Genomic DNA, 23,398 nt, shown 5'->3' with positions numbered 1-23,398 from the left:
AATAAATATCATTCATTAAAGCTTACCATTTGGGGCCCTTTGCTAAAACTTTCATACATTGTCTTTTATGCTCAATCCAGCTAGGTGAGCACAGTCGGCCTCATTTCATGATAAAGAAACGAGATGATCTTTGTGCAGCTATGATCAGTGGGAAGTTGGAGGTTTGGTAAGAGTGGCTTGGAAACCACCCTTGACCATGCAGGGGCTCGCAGTGCGTCACCTATCCGCAGCTGGGCGCTCGACTTTCCGCTCTGGAGATGGCGCCGTTAGAGCCACGGAGCCCCTGCTCTCAGAGCCCCTGTCTCGGAGCCTACCAAACCAGACCTCTCCCGCCGCCACTGGACTCCAGCCCATTCCTCGGCCTTCTCCGCCACCTCTCCTCCCTCTGACTGTCTTCGGGGAGCGAACGTCCATCCGAGAGGCGGGGCGCGAGCCGGGCCGGGCGCTGGAAGAACCCGCACCTGTGCCTCAGTGGGTAGGGCGCCGGCCCCATGTATCAAGGGTGAGGGTTCAAAACCGGCCCCGGCCAAAGTACAACAAAATACCCCAGCCTTGTGGCGGGCCTGTGGTTCCAGCTACTTGGGAGGCTGAGGCAGGAGAATCGCCTAAGCCCAGGAGCTGGAGGTTGCTGTGAGCTGTGACGCCCTAGAGCTCCACCGAAGGCTACACAGTGAGTCTCTTAAAAAAAAAAAAACAAACACCTTCAGACACCGTCTCCAGGCAACGCGCCGGGGCGGGGCTTTGCGTCACTGAGGAGCGACCGGGTCGCCGGGATTGCTGCGGCCGCTTGTGGGTCTGAGCGGCTGGCCGGGGCGGCTCTCCTGCCGCCGAGTGCGCGATGCCTTGAGCCTGGGTGAGCTCCGTGGCACTGCCCTGTCGTTGTTTCCCTTCCTTGCTGCTCTTCCACCCTGGGGCTAGGATAGAAGCCTTGACTGCCGGGCGGGCTTCGGAGGGGAGCTAGGCCTCGGCTTGGAGCGCAGGGCTGGCTTAGGAGGCCCTTCTGCGGGCGCCCGCCTCCAGCCTGCTGGTTTCCAGTTGCCCTAGATGGCCTGTCCCACTTTGGGGATGGTTCTGGGGGACCAGGAGAAACTTTTTCCTCTTGGAGCCCGGAATGGTTTTTTGAATGTTGCCGCCGGCGCGGTCTGTCGGCCACCGGACTTAGCTGTTGGTTAGAAGACCAGGTGCGCTTGAGGAGGAGCTGAGGCGGTGGAGGAAGAGCGGGCGCCAGGGTGGCCCGCAGCGGTGCATCCCCGCGGTGCTGGACGCGCCAGTTGAGAAACCCTCTGCCTGGAACGATAGCTCAGAAATGACCGAGTTGATGAACTAACCAGCCTCATAATTCTAAATTAGCCTGGGCTGCTGCTTTTCCAAAGGCCTTTTTCTTATCAAAACCTAGCTGCTACCTTGAGACCTGGCTGAAAAGAGAGAGAGAGAGAAAACCTTTTTCTTGTTATTGATAATTGTAATGAATGCCCGGAAGGAACAGAGAAGGCTTCTGTGTTCGCTTTTAAAATTATTCCTTCAGTTACCGCGTATAACAAAATGTGTGTTTACGATTAATATTGAAATTTATCCCAGCCCCCTTAGTAAACAGTAGTGTACTTCTGTATTCTGACCTTGCCCTATTTCTCACTGCGGAATAATGTAGTCCTTTCCTCTCTTGTATTTATAAAGCTTCTGGAACACTTTTCAGTTGTTTATAATTCTTATATCTTCAGCACAGAGTTACTTGTCTTCGCTCTCCTCTGACCATTTTTCTTGCTATAAAATGAGCTCCAACCATTCAGAAGTTTGTCTGGGGTATGAGCTGCTACAGACCGAAAATCCTAAATTCCTCATTTCTATGTTGAAGTCACCCCAATGAGAAGCAATGCTTCCTGAATTCCGAACTCAGGAGTAGTATCCTTTCAGTTCCCTGGTTTCAGTTTCTAAGTATTTTTCTCCATAGCATAGTTGTATGTTTCAAAAATACGTTAGTTCTTTGTCATTTGGTGTAACTGAACTTTATAGTTGATGTGTGTGACCTGATCCGCCTTAGTTCACCACACCTGCCTTCCTTTTCCCCTTGCAAAAAGGCAAGAAAAGTCCAGGGAGAATTCTTGCAAGTCTAGTGTATTTTTTTCCAAATATGAAATGTATTTAGTAAACACATTGGTACTTTTAGAAATCCGTATGTTAGGTCTCCAAGTATAATACTCTACCCTTTTGTACTTTTTCTTTCTATAAATTTTTCCTGATTAAAATAGTTGAACCCAGAACAAGCATTCTAGACTCTGTAGTGACTTTAACTGGCCTAATTGTTTCACTATGTATCTTTTGTAACTTAATTTCTTATCTTGATAGATGATATCTGCTTACAGATCTAGAGTTTGAGTAAGTAATGGGTAATAAAGTAAGTACAGTGTTAGTAGTGTCCTTAGGGACCTAGTCGGTAGTACTTAGTATTTATTGCTTGTGTTAAAGTTGACAGTGAAAACAATCAATGATTATTTCAGTTCAGTGTTTCTAAGTGAAGATGATACAAAATTTGATGGAAAACAGGTTTCAGACAGGTTTTCTAAATACTTACTGTACAGTACTTGCTATTTAGTCATCTTGTTGACTTTCAAGGTTTTTAATTGTTTTAACACTTTATGACTGGATTATGGTTTAAATTTTTAGGGTTTTTTTCATATGTTTTGTTTGCTGTTGGGTTTTTTGGTCAATTACCCATAATGTGATTTTTAAAAATTTTTATAAGCAATATTTAAACTACAGCAATTCATTTGTTAGTGAAAGAAGTGATCGGTTGTGTATAGGACCCGCTGGAGAATTTGGCATTTTTGGAATCCTTGATGTTCTTGTGAGTTTCAAAATAATAGTTCTTTATTTAGAAAATCCTTCAAATGCTTTTTGAAAGCACATTTTTATCTTGCTAAAAAGGACTGTTTTATAGGTGGCACAACAGTATGAGAGTTACTAGTTCTTTGAGAAATTTTAACTGGAGATTTTGTTGCTGAATTTATGCCAGTGGTTTGCAAATTTTGTTCTTATGTAAAACTACTGTTCCATGATTTAGAGAGAGGTATTTTGTTAACATCAAATAATGAATGTTTCCCAATTTATGTAAACATTAGTAAGTTTTCACAATTTTACATTTTTCTTACATACATATATATGTGTGTATATATATATATATATATTTTTTTTTTTTTTTTTGAGACAGAGCCTCAAGCTGTCCCCCTGGGTAGAGTGCTGTGGCATCACAGCTCACAGCAACCTCCAACTCTTGGGCTCAAGTGAGTCTCCTGCCTCTGCCTTCCAAGTAGCTGGGACCACAGGCTCCCACCACAACACCTGGCTATTTGTTTTGGTTACAGCCATCATTGTTGTTTGGTGGGCCCAGGCTGGATTCAAACCCACCACCTTAGATGTATGTATGTGGCTGGCGCCTTAGCCACTTGAGCCACAGGTGCCGAGCCTTACATATATATTTTTAACTTCTGCTTCTCTCCAAGTTTGTACTAATAGATAACTAAACAAATTAACAAAAATCAAAAGAATACTAAGTGAATTATAAACAAAAACTATCCACAATATTTATGGCATTCATTCAGTAAACATTTGTTGTGTGCCTGTGTATCTGCCAGAAGAGAGACTACAGCTGCCTTCTTCAAGATGTTCACAGAGAGGGATGGTCAGGTGACTTAACAGATTTTATGTGCTGTGGTGGAAGGATGTGCAGTCGAAGGACACCAGAGAAGCCATACCAGGTCACTAGAGGATGGCTTCAACATATTTTTTTATGAACATGCATTAAGTGGTGGTTTTATATGCTGTAGATCGTAGTCACATTTTTATTTATTTTAACATCCACATAATGATGGATGTTAATATTTATCAATATGGTTTTCAAAATAAACCATAAATTCCAACCCCTCCCTTCTAAGGTGAAAACCCACTATTCTAGGTGCTCTTGGGTAGTCCCTTGATCAGGGGTGGCAAACCTTTTCATGTTGGAAAGCCACATTAATTTAGCTATAATCGACGAAGACCACATTTAAGAAACTTCAGTTAGATATACTTAAAAGTGTACGTTATTATGTAAAACTCTGTTATGTACTTAATAATTTCAAAAATGAAAACTGTCATTTTAAAACTAATTAACTTGTAATGACTTTGTTGGGTCTGCTTTTTGTGGGAAAGCATTTGAATATTTGGTTACAGCATGGAGGTCCATAGCTTCAGTTGATCCTCTAGATAGGTATCAGTCATTTGTGACCTTAAATGTGTCTTGATTTGGGTTAGGTAGGAGAATGTAGATTCACAGCAATAAATGGTTGAAAAGAAAACAGTTTGGGGGTGTGTTGCCAAAAGTGTGAGTGCTGTACTACATTTTTCTATATTTCAATTGTATCTTTTTTAGCATCAAACGATGACTTTAAAATGTCATCTACTGCATAACTACAAGAGGGACTTTACCTAACAAATTCAAATATTGTGACCTGGTTTTTTGTATTGTGATCTGGTTAATGTGAGGACATTAACCTGAAATTTAAAAAAAAAAAGTCATCTGCTGATTGCTCAATCAATTCCATCTGTCATTCTTGAGGTGCCTTGGTGATATCAACTAGGTGAGCTGAAATGCTAATTTGAGTGTGATGTCATGATTCTTAAAGTCAGTGAACCTTTCGTTGTATTCTCCAGTTAATAGGGCTATAATAGCTGTGTATTCTTCAAATGATTTATTATCCTGTTCATCAATGTGACCTTTGGTAACTGGGAAAATGTTCATCCAAAATTTTCTTTTGAAGAAGTATTTTGAAAAGGGGTAGCTTTTTTCCAAATTCTTGGATTTTTTTTGCCACATATTATATATAGACTAAGTTTTACCTTGCACAGGAATATTCAAGTCATTTCAATTTGATAAATCACATAGCAATGCTGCATTCCTGTAGAAATCCTCTTTCAATAATTCACATTGCTAACTCTCTGCTTAATGAAATTTAACTGTTCTTGCAGAGATAAAATTTTTGCTAACACCTGTCCCTACACATAGCCAAACTCTTACTAATACAATTAGCATGTTATGAAACTTAGAATACTAGTGTTACATTGGCACAAATATATGACTTGTACAAAATGTCACTTAAAATAGTAGCATTAGGCACAGAGATTTTGCTTACCCAAATTACAATGGAAAGAAATGAGAGCATCTGGATATGTTAACAACTTTTTGTATCTGTAATGAATCCTTCCTGTTTTCCTGTCATGGAAGGTGCACCATCTATATACATGCACTAAATTTACTAAATTCAGTCCAACTTCATGACATTTATCTTAAAAGTTATTGAGAATATCTGTTCCACAACTTCTATTTGCAAGAATGCCCAAAGCAAGTAACTCCTCCTGGCAAGAAAAAAAAAAAAAACTTCTGTTATGACCTGAGTGAAGTATAAAGCCTGTGCCAAGTCAGTAGTATCAGTTGGTTCATCCAAACAGATTGAATAATATATATTTTTCTTTTGAAGTGCTGCATGAAGTTCTGTTCAGTTGAAGATTAATCATACTGCTGATCAGTTACGGTTCTCCGTGAAGGAGGCACTTGTTTATACTTTGAAACTTAATCAAGGACCTAAGCATCCTACAACTTTGATAATGCATTCTTACAATTTTTACCTCACTGAATGGCTTCCTGCCCCCCGCTCAAGTATATAATCTACTTTATAAATTGCTTCAGTGGCATTCTTTCCACATCTTATTGCTGTCTGAAAGAATTGTCTTTGTTTTTGCTTTTTTGTTTTTTAATTTCTGCAATATAATCTTTCCTACCTCTCCCTCTGATTTAAAACATTTGTGGTCCTTAGGAGTGTTCTATTGCTGATGAACATTGAATTCCTTTAATGTTGATATTGCAGTATCCCAAAACAAGCAAATCACCTTTGGCAGAAACACAATAATATTACAGTTCCCAATCCTCATTAAAAATCTGTTTTCTTCATTCAGTATTCTCTTGGTCTTTGACGTGATGGCCTGTTAAGCAGACAGAATTAAAATAATACCATTGAATTGTGCAACTATTCCCAAATCGTACCTCAGACAGAAACACAGTACACCATTGTCATAAGTTGGTATAGTTAATCCCCATAAACTCTCACCAAACAGCCTCATGTGGTACAGGCACCAGTCAGGCGGGATGCCTGATTAAATTAGAACTAAATCATGAGTGTAGCAGCCATCAATATAGCTCTTATGGCTTACTAATGTTCTAGTTGTGCCCGTCAATCTGGGACGATTATTTTGCTAAACTTACTTTATTATCTAGTATTTTAAACATGTTAATTTGTAAAATAAAAATATAAAAGACAGATACAAATGCATTAATAAAAATAAAAGGGTATGTTCTATAAAATTTGGATTTAGTCAAAAGGCTGCACTTAAGGACTAAGGCCAAGTGTGGCTTTGAGGCTACAGGTTCTCCACTCCTGCCCTAGAAACCTCTAAGCTAAGATATTTGTTTCTCTTGAGATACAGTGGCTATAAATCCCCTTGGCTATATATTTAAAATATACAATGTTGCCTTCAAAGTTTTTTAAATTTTTATTTTTTAGTGACCTGGATCCTCTCAATTTATTTTCATTTATCTCTGTAATACATTTATTATTGCTAAGTCAGCTCACATTCAAAATAATAATTATTGAGTTTTTTGGGTCACTATTATTGTACTTCTATAATTAAGGTAACTAAAAGAATAAATCTGAAATACAGTACGTTAAATTTTGATACTAAAAGCAAAGTTATTTCTTCTGAGATACCTTCTTCAGAGTCTCCTTCTACCACTTAGAATTATGTAGTTATTTAGCTCTGTTTACGTCTGTAAAATAGGGAAGGATATAATGTCTACCTCTTAGGATTATTGTAAGAATTAAATGACAATCTATAGAAAATAGTTTGAAGTCTGACATGTAAGCAGTCCAGAAATAGTCTTAGGAAAATTGTAAGGTAGAAAAACTTCCTGTTAAATACAGTCACTTGAATGTGTGTATATGTGTTAATGGTTTTTGATGTGGCAAAATTATAGGACTTTAAGGTTTGTTACCCTCCCAATAATACATAAGTCAATCCTGTTTCCTCATTTAGCTGTATGAATCTGAAAAGATAGAAATATAAATCTTTAAAAATATGACCATTTAAATAAATTTTATGGTAGATCCATGTGGGTTTACTGAATTCTCACTTAAAGGTATTACTAGTTCTTTTTTTTTTTTAAGAATGAGTATATTGCTGTTTTTATAGTAATATATATGAAAGTAATTTTTCTGTATATTTAACAGAAACTATGTGAAGCAACACTCTTTCTGGATTTTGAAAGACATCATTTCATCATGGGACAGCAAATTTCGGATCAGACACAGGTGGTTATTAGCAAGTTACCAGAAAAAGTAGCAAAACACGTCACATTGGTTCGAGAAAGTGGCTCCTTAACTTATGAAGAATTTCTTGGGAGAGTAGCTGAGCTTAATGATGTGTAAGCCTTGCTCTTTTTCTTTTTCTTTCTTTTTTCCCCAGGACATATGCTCCATATGCCATGGCTGTGTAAGAAGTAACCAGAGGTATTGATTGGTAAAACTTAATGTTTTCAACAGCAGTTAGCAAATACAGTATTTGACTGTCTATTATAAGTAGACTTTCTGTTTAACTTTTAAAAAATATGTAATGGGAACAAAAGAGATGGTAGGAACTTAAAATGAATTTGCAACACAGAGCACAAGCATATTGAAGCAGTACAATATGAAGCAAGTCTAAAGTACAATACAACCCAACATCTCAGCAATTATATACTGATAGACTATAATTTGATTCTTGTTTGAAAGTACTGAAGGGGTGCATAACAGAAGGGAATATGCCAATTAGCCACTCTAGAGAGACTCCTAAGATAGTCAAAGGTAACAATGAGAAGATTTCTATATATCAGCCAGTCAGGTCATACTGTGTATGTGTACAAATCCCTGTGTTTGTTTGTTGAGCCATTATTAAGAGCCATGCTGTTAAATTACCGAGCCATTATTTTACCAGAGAAATACATATATAGTAATAGTTCGTTTTAACAGAAGTGTATTTCATTTATTAATGTTTTCTGATTAACACCTTTAAATTCCTATTTAACTTTTGAATAAATTTCTAAGATGGGCTGTAAATTTTTCTGCCTTAAGAATATACCCAGGCTCCGCACCTGTGGCTCAAGCAGTTAAGGCGCCAGCCACATACACCTAAGGTGGCGGGTTCGAATCCCCAGCCCGGACCCGCCAAACAACAATGATGGCTGCAACCAAAAAATGGCCGGGCATTGTGGCCGGCACCTGTGGTCCCAGCTACTTGGGAGGCTGAGACAGGAGACTCGCTTGAGCCCAGGAGTTGAAGGTTGCTGTGAGCATGATGCCATGGCACTCTACCCAGGGGGATAGCTTGACCCTCCATCTCAAAAAAAAAAAAAAAAAAAAAAAGAATATACCCAATAGATCTTAGTCTTTTCTTTGTGAATTTCTTTTTCATTATATCAGTTTATACTGATCTGTATAGAAACTATGAAAATATATGGGGCTTTTTGTCTTTGAATGACTCCAGACTGCTATGCTTTTTGAATAATACTTTTTTTTTCTGTTTGCTTTCTTCCTTAATGACAGGTGGGCAGATGTCACTTTGTAATCAGTCTTCCTATAGCCACATACACATCTATCATTCTTCACACACACACACACACACACACTCCCTCCCACTCCCCTAGAAGCCTCTCAAGTGAGATCTTAAAGTTTCTGTTTTTAACCTTTTCAAATTAGCTATCCACTGAGCACATACTATGTGGAAGGCACTCTGCTGAGGGTTGGACATTTTAACTGAGGCCTAAATTGATTACCTAAGTATCCATGGCAGATTTACTCTCTCTGAGTTCCAAGCTTTTCCCACTGTCCCACATTATCTCTCTTTAAAGCCCCCAAAAAAGCCAAATGAAATTACCTAGCATTCTAGGGCCACTTAGTATGTAAATTTATAATATTATGGCCACTAGTAACTTAGGGTAAGCTAAATGAACCTCCTCCCTAGGTTGTATGACAGCTGTATTAGGTAGTATGAGACACACCTGGCAATAGGGAACACATTAGTAAGTTTGAAATCTTATCTTTATGAACATGGTTAGAGTCAATTGTTAACTAGCCATTCATGAAGAATAAAGATTATCTTAAAAGTTATCTCAGGAGATGATTTCTTTTAAGAACACTGGATTTCATTCATTTTAAAAGAACTTGTATGAAGATAAATATATAAAAATACATAGAAAATGAACTAGAAGGATGCACACTAACCTATACCCAGTTCTTGTCTCTGGGTGGGGAAATGGTGGGAAAGGAGGGGAGTGAGGGAGATTTTATACTTTTGCTGTGTTTATGTATTGTCTGATCTTTTATTATAAAAAATGTAGTCGCAGGTTTTTAAACTCCAGCATTTATTACAAATAGTAGCATTTGAAACATTACTTCTGAGACTGTATTCTTAAGGAATAAAATAGGATTGTGAATTAATAGTATCATAAGAGTGGAATGCTTTGTTATCTCTATAGTTTCAACTCTTGTGACGAATAACCAGTGCCATTAACTATCCCTTTAGAGCCTTAGAATTCACATATATGAACCCAGTCTATTGTATAAAATTTGCCTTAACCTAACGATGCAAAAATGTGCCCTGTGAAATCATCCACAAGCTCAGCTTACTGTGTAATACAGAGATAACAATAAAGGATATCTTCTTTTTATTTATTTAGCACAAGATACTTCTGATAGATTTGGTTTTTAAAACCTATTCCCATTGGTCAGAGTTGGGTGTTTCACAAGTGCATTGTTTCTGAGAACTGTAAAGTTAAGCCTATACAGAAGAAGCAGGGCTTGGTAGGTAGAAAACAGAACTGGTCTCAAATTCCTGACCTCAGGCAATCCTCCTGCCTCAGCCTCCCTGTGTGCTGGGATTATAGGCATCAGCCACCATGCTTGGCCTAGAAAATAAAACTGGAAACTGGCAGGGCTGAATTATGGACTTTGGACTTAGGACTTTGATTCCTAAGACTAGTTGCTTAGTTTTGGATGGCCTCATTTTATTTTATTTAACTGTAAGTCACTTAGTTGAGTATGATATCCCCAGTGGCACTTAGAGAGAAGTGTTAGTAATGATAAAAAGGAACTACAATATTTAAATATGTCTTTGAACTGATTTAAATTGGTATTGATAGCATAATATTGAATTATCGGCTCGGCGCCTGTGGCTCAAGCAGCTAAGGCGCCAGCCACATACACCTAAGGTGGCAGGTTCGAATCCAACCCCGGGCCCGCCAAACAACAATAAAGGCTGCAACCAAAAAAATAGCCGGGCATTGTGGCGGGTGCCTTTGGTCCCAGCTACTTGGGAGGCTGAGGCAGGAGACTCGCTTGAGCCCAGGAGTTGGAGGTTGCTGTGAGCAGTGAAGCCATGGCACTCTACCCAGGGGGACAGCTTGAGGCTCTGTCTCAAAAAAAAAAAAAAAAATACTGAATTATCTTCTAAAGTGTTATATTTTTATATTAGAATGCTCTGGCTCTCTAAAATTACTCTGCCAGAAGAGGACAGTAAGAGCTATAATTAAAATGTTTCGAATCATTTGTTGATTATCTATAAAACAAAAACTTCCAAAGAGATGTGTGAATGTTGTTTAAATAAGGACTCAACCAAGAGCAAGATTTTTTTCATGCTTTATATATATCTGAGGCAATAGTCAAAATACAGATAAGTGAAACTAGCTAACCTTTTTTAAAATTACCTAATTTCTCGGACTTGTTTTTCCTAAATGTCTTTGTTAGAAATTTAAAGACCATTGGAATATAAATATGACAAAAAGATTTATAAATAGCATTCTACTAAGCCATTGACTTTAAAAACCTTGGTTAAGTTTTATGTTTATGTTCAAAAAATGTTCTGTCCCTGTATTTTAAGAATCTAGTTGTTAGAGTCATTGTTGTTATTTGTCTTTATGTGTTTTCTTCATATTTTCTTCTCAGTATTTGAAAATGTTGCTTGAGTCTGACTTCATAGCACTATTATTTTATGTGACTTTTTGTGAAATTAATATATGATATGCATCTGTCTCTTTTCAGAACCGCTAAAGTGGCTTCTGGCCAGGAAAAACATCTTCTCTTTGAGGTACAACCTGGATCTGATTCTTCTGCCTTTTGGAAAGTGGTTGTACGGGTTGTCTGTACCAAGGTGAGACTGATAAAAACTTCCACTTCTGAGCTTAAATTATTTTTATGATTTGAACCACCTTTAATAGTATAAAATAATATAGTGTATATAAACGTTAATAATTTGCTGGTCTTGTAAAACATAGTTTTCATACTGTTACTGCTTTTTAGCTTTTTGAATTTCACCAGTTGTCTAATCGGGGTATAGCAGAGAATTTTATAATCAACTTCCTTTTGCCTCAGTATCTCTAACCATTACATCATACTTGCCTTCTAGCTCTATTTTGGGGTTTTCAGCTGGCTGTGGAATCCTATGAAAGTACCCTATTTAGTTTCCTGATGACCTCAAAATATGTTATCTCAGGAGATCATTTTTTTTAAGAACACTTGAGTTTCATTCATTAAAAAAAAATAGAAAACTTTTTGTGGCTCGGCGCCTGTGGCTGACGCCCTAGCCCGTAGCTCAACGGGCTAGGGCGTCAGCCACATACACCTGAGCTGGCAGGTTCAAATCTAGCCCAGGCCAACTACAACTAAATAATTACCAGTCATTGTAGTGGATGCCTGTAGTCCCAGCTACTTGGACGGCTGAGGCAAGAGAATTGCTTAAGCCCAAGAGTTTGAGGTTGCTGTGGGCTGTGACACCATAGCACTCCACCAAGGGTGACATAGAGAGACTCTGTCTCAGGAAAAAAAAAAAGGCTTTTTGTTTTATAGTAATTTTTAGTTATGGAATGGATTTTTTACCATCAGTGCACTGTTTCTGAGTTCATCTTTACATTTTAGATAATAAAATATATCAACTGCGCTAAAAAATACAATGATAGCTGTCATAGAGTATCAGAAAGCGTTATCTACTATGAGTGGGTTAGAATAGACAGTTCTTAACCATTTTGATGCCACAGACCTTTCAATGATAATGAAGGTGTGAATTGTATTAGGCTTCCTCCTATCCCAATCCCTGATCTGAAACAAACAAAGCAGAAGTAAAATCATCTGTGTGCCTATAAACCATAAATTGGGTATTTACAAATGTCCAGAAGTCCATTTCTGACCAACCAATTAAAAACTTCTAGGTGAGAGGATTTTACCTTTGAGTCATGGACCCTGGGGTAATGCTTGGACCCAAGTAATATGCTGTTTCCTCTGTAGATGATCAGTTTTACCTCTATTATGTTTCACTTCCAGTTTATTCAAATATTTGAGCACAGGTATGCCAGGCACTAGGAATATATGATAAAGAAGACAAATTACTACTCAAGTAGACTGTAATTATAGTTCTGGCCCCTCTCACTTTTGATTCAGATTGCTACAGATTCTGTATTAATTTCCATACTTCTAGGCTCTTCTACTCCAAATTGTAATTTATGCTACTGTGAGATTTGCCTTTCTAAAACGCAGCTCTCATCAGATCACTATCCTGCTTAAAATTCCTTAACAATTTCTCCTTGCCTACAAAGTAGCCCCAACTCCTTAATGTGGCATTCAAGGCACCCTACAATATGGCTCCAAACTCTGTTTTCTCCTTTACTCACAATTATCTCCTTGTGCATTCTACATTCTCACCAGACTTAACTAATTTAAGACTATGTAATTGTTACTTTTCTACCTCAGTGCCTCTGCTTATTGAGTTCCTGCAACTAGAATGTCCATTCCTTCTGTTATTTAAATTGCTATCAGCTACAAGTCACTGGAAACTCCTGTTAAGCCAGTTTAAACAGAAACAGTATTTATTCTTTCATTTATCGAGAAATCATAGCTCCATAGTCTAGCTTCAGGACTCTTTGGTCAATATTAGGTCATATTCCCTTAGTACACTGTCCCTACACTGGCAGAGGGACTGTGATTACCATTATTGGTTTAGATTAAACTAACCAGAATTAACTCCAGAGTCCCTGAGTCATTTGAGGGAGTGATGGACACCAGAACAAAATAAAGTTCTGGGAACAATGAAAAGTAGGAATAGTATTTCGATAATCAGCACAGCCATAGTTTCTGCCACATCTTATTGTTTCTGTATGTCTCAACTTGATGTTTCTTTAAAGATCCACCTCAAGTACCATCTTATTCACAAAGTCTTCCTGAATAAACATTCTCTTGCCTCTTCTACATTACAACAGCACTTTATTTATACTTTGTAATTAAATTCTACATTAAGAATAAAATTATTTATTTAGGTTCTTAGTTCCCCTTATAGATTGTAAATTCCTGGGAACAATAACTATGTCTAGATTCTACCTGTTCAATCTTATGTCCCTCACAGCCCCATAGTAGAGTGCTTTGTATCTGGAAGGAACTCGGTATATGTTGAGTGAACAAATGTCTGTTGAAGTATTTTCGTTTTATTTATTTTTTAATTTAATTTTATTTTTTAGTACTCTTAATTTTAAATGACTGGGATAGGTTGAAATTTTTCTTTTTTATTGATACAGTATACCTAAATTACATTCACTCTCCATCTTTATTTCATCAAGTTCTTAGCTCATCTTGGAAGAGGCAGCCATATACACCTAAGGTGGCGGGTTCAAATCCAGCCCGGGCCCACCAAAACAACAATGATGGCTGCAACCAATAAATAGCCAGGCGTTGTAGCGGGTGCCTGTAGGCCCAGCTACTTGGGAGGTGGAGGCAGGAGAATCACTTGAGCCCAGGAATTGGAGGTTGCTGTGAGCTGTGATGCCATGGCACTCTACCCAGGGGGGATAGCTTGAGGCTCTGTCTCAAAAAAATAAAGTGAAAGAATTGTCATATGGATCCTTAATTTATTTCTTAACTGTGGAAAAGTCATCTAGTCCATTACCTCTAAACAGGATGATCCGTAGTATCTTGTAGGGTTCTTTTGAGTATAAATGAGAGAAATTTGAGTTTAATACTTTGAACTTACAGATGTTAGGGGACATGATATTATTTATTTATTCAGATTCTTGCTTTTTTAGGTAATTTGCAAACCTTGGAAACTTCTTTCCTAGGATAATTGACTAAATATTTGTTACCTCTTTTTATTTTGGAAAAAGTGGTCAGAGACATGGTCAACCTTTATTTTTTTCATTTTCTTTGTGTTTTTAGATTAATAAAAGCAGTGGCATTGTGGAAGCATCACGGATCATGAATTTGTACCAGTTTATTCAACTTTATAAAGATATCACAAGTCAGGCAGCAGGAGTATTATTAGCACAGAGCTCCACTTCTGAAGAACATGATGAAAACTCATCCTCTGTAACATCTTGTCAGGCTAGTTTTTGGATGGGAAGGTAAACAGTGCATAATTACAATGTTTGTTTATGTTCCAAGATGCAAACCACTGAAATCTCATTAGTATATTTTGCTAGTGCTCATTGTGACATCTTAAATCTTTTTGTTTCAATTGGTGTTATACATGTATCTGAGATCAGTTTTGGGGTTATTCAGTGCTTCCTACATTGATTGTTATGGTGCCAAATGAAAACTAAAGTAAACTGGTTCACATCAGTTAATGTTTCTTTCAAACTAATCTGCAATAATCCACTTCTGTTCTATTTACTTGCATTTAATGACAAAGGAAACAGTTAATGCCCCCTTGTAGTATCTATTTAGGTTCTTAGTCAAAGCCCTTTAGGGAATTAGGTCCAGGAATATGGCAAAATCATCTCAGCTTTTCTTAAAAGTGTCTGATTAATTGGAACATTTAAGTTTTAAATATTAGCTTCAGGACTTGGCAGTCCACTGAGGAATGAACTGAATGCATATACTGAGTTACCAGAAGGAAATGAAGTCAGCCAGAGTTTTCTCTGATGGTACTTGTTTACTCAGGCCTAATATATTATTGTTCTATCTAAACTTTCTTTTCCTTCTCTATTATGCTTTTGGCACGTGAAAGCTCCCACCTGTTGCCATTTGACAATCATGACCATAATTTAAATTTATAAATGCCTCATTGGAAAAAGAACTTACGTGGCTCCAGACATGTTGACATCCTGTCTTATTGTCTTATTGCAGAAATCTGTATTGATAGTGTCCTTTACTTTAATGTCAAAAATGTGTTTAACAACAATTTATCTTTTATTGCTCTATGTACAGTTGCATTTTCCTTTTTTTTTTTTTTTTTTTTGAGACAGGGTCTTGCTCTGTCACCCTGGTTGAGTGCAATGGCATGATCATGGCTCACTGCAACTTCAGACTCCTAGGCTCAGGCAATCCTGTCTCAGCCTCCCAAGTAGCCAAGATTACAGGCATGCACCACCACACCTGGCTAATTTTTCCATTTCTTTTATTATTATTATTTTTTTTTTTATTGAATGGTAACTATGTACATTAATGTACTTCTGGGATACAGTGTGGGGTTTTCACATGCAATCCGAAATACTTCCATCAAACTGGTCAACACAGCCTTCATGTCATTTTCTCAGTTATTGTTTTAAAACGTTCACATTCTACTCTTAGAAAGATTCACTTGTACCCCTATAAGATAAACCTCAGAAGTGATCCCTCCAATCCCCCTCCCTCCACCTATTCCCCCCTCCCTTCTCCCTCCCCCCTCCCCATATTCTTAGGCTATTTGGTTATAGCTTTCATATAAAAGGTATAAATTAGTTTCATAATAGGGGTGTGTACATTGGATACTTTTTCCTCCATTCTTGTGATACTTTGCTCAGAAGAACATTCTCCAGCTCCATCCATGTGACATGAAGGATGTAAAGCCTCCATCCTTCTTAATGGCTGCATAGTACTCCATGGTGTACATATACCACAGTTTGTTGATCCATTCGTGGATCGATGGGCACTTGGGCTTCTTCCATGACCTGGCAATTATGAATTGGGCTGCAATAAACATTCTGATACAAATATCTTTGTTCCATTTCTTTTAGAGACAGGGTTGCATTTTTTTCTCTAGCTGGTCTTGAGCACCTATCTGGTTCATTCTTAAACCAACTCGTTTCCAAGTGCTATGCTATAGTTAAATTATATTTTTTTACATTTATCATGTCCTGGTTATCTTTAATAGAATTATTTGGTTTTCTAGGTTTGGGATATCTAAGTGTTATTGACACACCAAATGAGTTTTAGAACATTGTAGGTTATCTTTCGGCTCATCTTTCAAAGATGGGTCTGATTTCTGCTCTTTTTTGTTCTTCCTCTAAAGAATGGTGATTTTTTTTTTTTTTTAAGTATTTTAAAAGTTGACGATGGTGTTAACCGGTATATTTAAGCTCTATGATAGCAAATGAAAAAGAGTACTTTTTTTCATGTTTCTCTCATCTTAATGAAGAAGATAGAAGTGTTATCCCCTTTCATGTGTCCTGGAGACTAGAAACTCAATGCCTGATTGGTTTGTTAAGGCTGCTTCTCGTCTTTGTATGTTGTTGGTTTATGGTGATACCCTGATAAGCTAGTTCATAGAAGACTTTCCAAGTTGAAGGGAATTGTAAGGGGCATTTATATATTTCAGCTTTACATCTGATGCATAATTCTACTTAATGGTTTACATTTATTGACTATTTAAAGGGTATTAAAATTGTGATAAGTATTATACATATATAAACTTATTACATCCTTACCAACCCATGGGAGTATAATTATTGGCCCATTTCAGATGAAGAAACTAAGGTTTAACCAAATTGTCATGATTAGAATTTGACCTAGGTGAGACCCACATTGTCTAGCAATACAGCCACACTGTAACCTCTGCACTGTTACTTTGTGGTACAGATAGCTCTTGTGATATTATGCTTCTCAAACATTAATATTCAGTGATTTTGAGGAGGAACCTAAGACTCTGTTAAGTTCCCAGGTGGGGCATGTGCTGCAGATCCTCAAATAACATTTGGAATAGCAAGACTGGACTTTTGCTAAGTTGTAGTCCAACTTGCAAGTACAAGTAACACTGCAGTTCTCTGAGACTCACTGCCTCAGAGAAGCAAGCCTTTTCATACTCAGATGCCTCTAACCAGGGTGAAATTTTCCTTTTGCTTTATATTCCTCAGTAGCCAAAATCTGGTTCTCTTGATACAGCACATTACAGACTCTGGAACCATTTTCCCTGTGTTCACTCCTAACTGATTTTTGGACAAATTATTAAACCTTTTCTTCAGTTTCCCCATCTTTTCAGAGGTTGATAACTATAACTATGTTAAAAGGCAAATCATTAGGTTTGGGGGTCACTACAACATGAGGAACTATATTAAAGGGTCATGGCAGTAGGAAGGTTGAGAACCACTAATAGTATCTGCTTCCTAGGACTGTTGAGAGAGTTAAAAGATACAGCCTGCTTAGAACAGTACCTGGCTTATATTAGTGTTTCTCTATGAGTTAGAGTTATTTTGATAACTATTATTATTAAACTGTTACTGTATTCTACTTACTGTTCTCAGTAGCTGTGCCCTCTGGAATTCCACCAAACAAGTCTCTTCTCTCTTCCAGCCTTTCAAATATTTGAAAACAGGGATCACATTCTCACTGAACTTTCTGTTCTCAAGGATAAGCTTCCCCAGTTCCTTCAGCCTTTGTTTATATGAATCTTTTCTACATACTGGAGGCTTTCCTGGTTGATTCTTTATCTGCCAGTATGCCTTTCAGAGTATGAGACATAGAATTAAATACGGCAATCTACAAGTGATCTAACAGGAACAAATAGAGCCAGACTCTCCCTTCGGTTCACCATGCTGCTAGGAAAGTAGCAAAACATCAAGGGAACATTATACAGGTTCCCCTGGCTACTTTCTGTTTCTCTTGTTCTTTTATCTCTGTCTACAATGCTGTTCTTTGTAGCCCTACACTCCTTACTTTTAGACTCCAACCTTCAGAACATTCTGTCACTCTTTATGGATTCAGTTATATTCTCTGTTATTGACGTCTGGAAGATTATAAACTCCTCAAAACCAAAAACCCTAATTCATCTGGATCCAGACCTAAAAAGCACTTAAATATTGAACTGAACGTATTTTTTAACGTAAAATTCAGATACATTAGATTAGTGGTTCTCAGCTTGGCACCTGTGGCTCAAGTGGCTAAGGTGCCAGCCACATACACCTAAGGTGGCGGGTTCAAATCCAGCCTGGGCCCACCAAACAACAATGATGGCTGCAACCAAAAAAATAGCTGGGCGTTGTGGTGGGTGCCTGTGGTCCCAGCTACTTGGGAGGCTGAGGCAGGAGACTCGCTTGATCCCAGGAGTTGGAGGTTGCTGTGAGCTGTGATGCCACAGCACTCTACCCAGGGGGACAGCTTAAGGCTCTGTCTCAAAACAAACAAAAAAAAAGATCAGTGGTTCTCAACCTTTCTGTTGCTGTGACCCTTTAATACAGTTCCTCATGTTGTAGTGACCCCCAAACCTAATGATTTGCCTTTTAAAATGCTCCTTAGTCTAGGCCCTAATTATCTCCTTATCCTGAGATAAGGTCCTACCTGGTTTTCTTCTCTCTAAACTGTCCCTCATACTGCACTCCCAGTTAATCTTCCAGAAGTACTATCTCAGTGGGAGTCCACTTTCCCTTACTGATTCTAGTTTGCTTGTCAGAACACATTCAAACTTAGAATTTTGACAGTTAGGGATCAGGTGATCTCTGCTATATTTAATCTTTTCTCTCAGTTTCCCCCTGGAGCATCACACCAGCCCCCTTGTACACACATTTTTATTTTCTACCTTCATGATTTTGCTTGTGTGCCTAGAATGTCCTCTCTCAAATCCCATTATTTTTCTGTCTCATCTTTCCAACAAGTTCATATTCATCTCTGCCTTCTTTACTTAGCATTTATCATACGTAGTATACATGTGATATCTGTTTGTATTTACTATTAGCATGTTCAAATCAATGAATTTTTGAGTATTATCTCAGCGTGGTCTACTGTGTTGTGCTGTAAGCACAGCAGGGGATGAAAAACACATTAGAGATAGCTCTTGCCCTTAAGAAGCTTACAGTGGCTATCCTTGGAAACATTCTGTTTCTGTATGATTGCAGAAGTAATACATGTTTGATGAAGAAAACCTTAAAAATTACAGAATAACATAGGATAAAAGAAATCAGAATCACTTCAAGAAACATTTATTGAGAATCTAAGAAAACACCCTATACTTCAAGAACTTATTGTTTATGGGGTGACTAACCAATCAATAGTCAATTAATATGCAATACTTAAGTAAGTTCTTTAATTGAATCAAATGTTGATTTTGAGAGCAGAGAGAAGATGGTAATTTGAGTTAGTAGAGTTAGAGTGGATTAAACTCACAAGGGCAGTTTGAGGAAAGGAAAACACCATGTACAAAAGCATGTGGCTTATTCGTGGGCATTCTGAATTGTGGGTGGGGCGGAAGGTTCGACATTGTTTTTTATCCCAAGAGGCTAAAAGGGCTCCTACAGAACAGAAACTGCTTTCTATCCCTTTGTGTTTCTCATAGCTCCTGATACTGAAGTCTACGCAGTTCTTTCACTTATATGCTTATAGTGCATCAGCCATGTAAGGCCTTGATGGCAGGGTTCATATTTTAGAGAGCTTTATATCCTACATGATGAATAAATTATACAGTCATGCATTACATAATGACATTTTGGTCAACAACAGACTTTGTAGGTGGGCCCACAAACTTAATGGGGCTGAAAAATTCTTGTTGCCTGGTGATGCCATGGTTGTCCTGAGGTTGTAACACTAAACATACTACTCATGTATTTGTGGTGTAGTGTAAACAGACCCACTGTGGCACTAGTGGTATGAAAGTATAGATCATACAGTGATATAGTGTAATAATACTTGATCATAAATGACTGTGTTACTGGTTTATGTATTTATTATACTGTATTTTTTATCATTATTTTGGACTAGAGTATACTCCTTCTACTTAAAAAAAGAATTTAACCGTAAGTCCTTCAGAAAGTATTCTAGAAGGAGGCATTGCTATCATAGCAGATGACAGCTACGTGCTTGTTATTGCTCCTGAAGACCTTCCAGTCTTCAAGGTAGCTAAGATATGGAGGTGGGAAGCAGTGATACTGATGATTCTGACCCTGTGTAGACCTACACTAATGCATGTGTTTATGTCTTAGTTTTTAACCAGAAGTTTAGAAAGTAAAAACATTAAAAATCTTAAAAACAGAAAAAAGTTTATGGAATAAGGATATAAAGAAAAAATATGTAGAGCTGTACAATGTTTATGTTTTAAATTGTGTTATTACAAAAGAGTCAAAAAGTAAAAAAAAGTTTATAAAGTAATAAAGTTATAGTAAGCTAAGGTTAATTTGTCGTTGAAGAAAAGTTTTTGTATAAATTTAGTGTAGCCTAAGTGTACAGTGTTAATAAAGTCTACAGTACTGTACAGAAATGCCCCAGGCCTTCCTGTTCCCCCACCACTCACTGACTCTCCTAGAGCACCTTGCAGTTCTGCAAGCTCCATTCACTAGAGGTGCTCTATACAGCTGTACTGTTTTTTTTTTATCTTTCATATTCTACTTTTACTGTACCTTTTCTATGGTTAGATATGTTTAAAGACATAAATACATACCAGTTTGCTACAGTTGCCTATAGTATTCAATACAGTAACATGCCATACAGGTTTGTAACCTAGGAGCAATAGGTCTAGCAGGTCCTCGGCTAGACCCCCTGGGTCTGTGTAAGTACACTCTATGGTGCTTGCCCAGTGACTAAATCACCTGACACATTTCTCAGACCACATCCCCATCATGAAGTGACACATGACTATTGTGTTAAATTCATTTATCTAAATTCAGTGGTTAAAATCAGCTAAGTTATATTCAGAAAGACCTGAATATTTCTAGCTTTTCACACATATTTCTTTAACTATCACAGTCTTTTTTTATGAAGTTTACCCCTCTTAGTACCTCTTCCCCTTGCTATCCCCAAAAGATGTTAATTTTACTCTGATTTTGCATGAATTATATTGTACTTTATACTGTGGACATGTAGATATTTAATAATGCTTTTTAAGGTTGGGCTCGGTGGCTCACGCCTATAATCCTAGCACTATAGAAGGCTGAGGCAGGTGTATTGCCCTGAGCTCACAGGTTGGAGACCAGCCTAAACAGGAACAAGACCCTGTCTCTAAAAAATAGCCACATGTTGTAGTAGGCACCTGTAGTCCGAGCTAAAGAGAATCGGCTGAGTCCAAGAGTTGGAGGTTGCGGTGACAAAATGAGACTCAGTCTCAAAAAAAAAAAAAAAAAAAAGAAAATGCTTTTTAAGGTAGTGAAAACAAAGTATGAAGTATAATGACACAGAACATCATTGTTTCAGCTCAGTCTTCACATTGCAGGGTGAAGCAGCTGACCGATGAAGAAGAGTGTTGTATCTGTATGGATGGACGAGCTGACCTCATCCTGCCTTGTGCTCACAGCTTTTGTCAGAAGTGTATTGATAAATGGTAAGTTAGCTCCTGCACTCATGGGATTGGGAAAGGTCAGATGGGGTAGTATATATGAATAAACCTTGAAAAGACTGTAGTTAAGTATGAGAGATTTTTTTTCTTCAGTATTTTGAATTTTATGGCATTCCTCCTGCTGGTTAAACATGTCTTTAACCTGAAGTTTGTAAAATGTGAGGATGTAGCTTAGTTTTGACATTTTACTTTTGCTATAAGGAGATCTGTGCCTGACTTGAGTCTAGAATCAAACATTTCCTTTTTCTCCTCTTTTCTACATTTATTCTTATAAATTCTTGAATGTTGGAACTAGAAGGAACTTTAGAGATCAGCTAGTAAAGCTCATTATTTTATAAAACAAGAAATGAGCATTTAGGAGAATTTAGAAAAGACATGAATCAACTAGATATATTTAAAGTATATTTTGATATGTTTTGACATATAGACATACACATAAAAGCAATCATCACAATCTAAATCTTGACCATCTCTACCGTTCCCCAAAGTTAATTGTGCCTAATCTAAAGCCTCCTCCTCAGACCTTTTCCCCAGTCCTTAGGCAACCACTAATCTGCTGTTTCTATAAAATTTGGATTGTCTAGAATTTTTATAAATGGAATCATATACTGTATGCTCCTCTTCCTCTAATTCAATCTCTCTTGAGAGAAATTCACATTGTAGCATACATCAGTAATTCATTTCTTTTTATTGCCGAGTAGTATCTATTATAATGTGGACACTATAGCTTGTTTATCCACTCACCTGTTGATGGACATTAGGTTGTTTCCAATTTGGGGCTATTACAAATAAAGCTATAAAATACACTTGTGGCCAAGTCTTTCTATGGATATATTTGAGATTTTTTTCTTAATACCTAGAAGCGGAATTACTAGATCATATGTCAGCTGTTATGTTTAACTTTTTAAGAAACTGCTATTTTCCAAAGCAGTTGTACCATTTTACCCTACCACTAACTCTGTATGAGAGTTCCCGTTACTCCACATCTTTACCCATACTTGGTATGGCCAGACTTTTAGATTTTAGCCATTCTAATAGGTGTGTAGTGATATTTCATTATATTTTTAATTTGTATCTCCCTACTAACTGAAAATGTTGAGCATCTTTTCACATATTGATTTACCATCTATAAATTGGTGGAAAGTAGCCATTCAAATCTTTACTCATTGTTTTTGGGATTCTTGTCCAAAATGAGTTTTGAGAGTTCTTTATATATTCTGGATACATGTCCTTTATCTATTAAATGATTTATAAATATTTTCTCCCACTCTGTGGGTTATTTCTTCATTCTCTTAAGAATGTCTTTTAAAAACTAAAAGTTTTGATTTTGATGAGGTCCAATTTATCAATCTATGATTTATGGATAGTGATTTTAGTGTGGTATTTTAAGAAATCTTTTCCTAACCCAGGGTCACAAAGGTTTTTTTCTGTCTTTTCTTCCAAAGCTTTAGTTTTTTTTGTTTGTTTTACATTTAGATATTTAGATCTATAAATCTTTTGCATTAATTTGTGTGAAGTATGGATCAAATTTCCTTTCTCTTTTTTTTTTTTTTTTTTTTTGGCTTATGGCTATTCAAGTTCTTCAGCACAATTTGTCAAAAGGCTATCTTTTGATCACTAAATTGCCTCAGCACCTTTGATGAAAATTAGTTGTTCAAATGTTGGTCTAATTCTGGATTCTTCTGCCCTTGCTTGATCTGTTTGTCCATTTCACACTAATACCTTGATTAAAGGGTAGCTTTATGATAAGTATTAAAATCAGGAAGTGTTAGTTTCTCAACTTCATTTTTTTTTT

At 37.3% G+C, this 23,398-nt stretch overlaps 1 protein-coding gene across 2 annotated transcripts in view; it reads left to right on the top strand.

The window, feature by feature from the left end:
• Positions 1-609: 609 nt before the first annotated feature.
• The window catches only part of RNF141 (ring finger protein 141), a 27,122-nt gene continuing 4,333 nt past the window's right edge, over positions 610-23,398 (top strand). Inside the window, exons 1-5 of one of the 2 annotated variants that reach the window (XM_023515655.1) lie at positions 610-670; positions 7,314-7,507; positions 11,157-11,265; positions 14,310-14,494; positions 21,481-21,588. In XM_023515655.1, the coding sequence (XP_023371423.1) occupies positions 7,365-7,507; positions 11,157-11,265; positions 14,310-14,494; positions 21,481-21,588 (545 nt within the window). In that variant the 5' untranslated portion in view covers positions 610-670; positions 7,314-7,364. Of the gene's footprint in view, positions 671-765; positions 854-7,313; positions 7,508-11,156; positions 11,266-14,309; positions 14,495-21,480; positions 21,589-23,398 lie in introns of those variants that run through there. The other variant, XM_003781098.3, reaches the window with a different exon arrangement.

This window comes from Otolemur garnettii, unplaced genomic scaffold, assembly GCF_000181295.1.
Source record: "Otolemur garnettii isolate 467f Iridium unplaced genomic scaffold, OtoGar3 scaffold00001, whole genome shotgun sequence".
Classification (NCBI taxonomy): domain Eukaryota; kingdom Metazoa; phylum Chordata; class Mammalia; order Primates; family Galagidae; genus Otolemur; species Otolemur garnettii.
The sequence above is the reverse complement of the archived record's forward strand: the minus strand, read 5'-3'. Positions and strand labels throughout refer to the sequence as shown.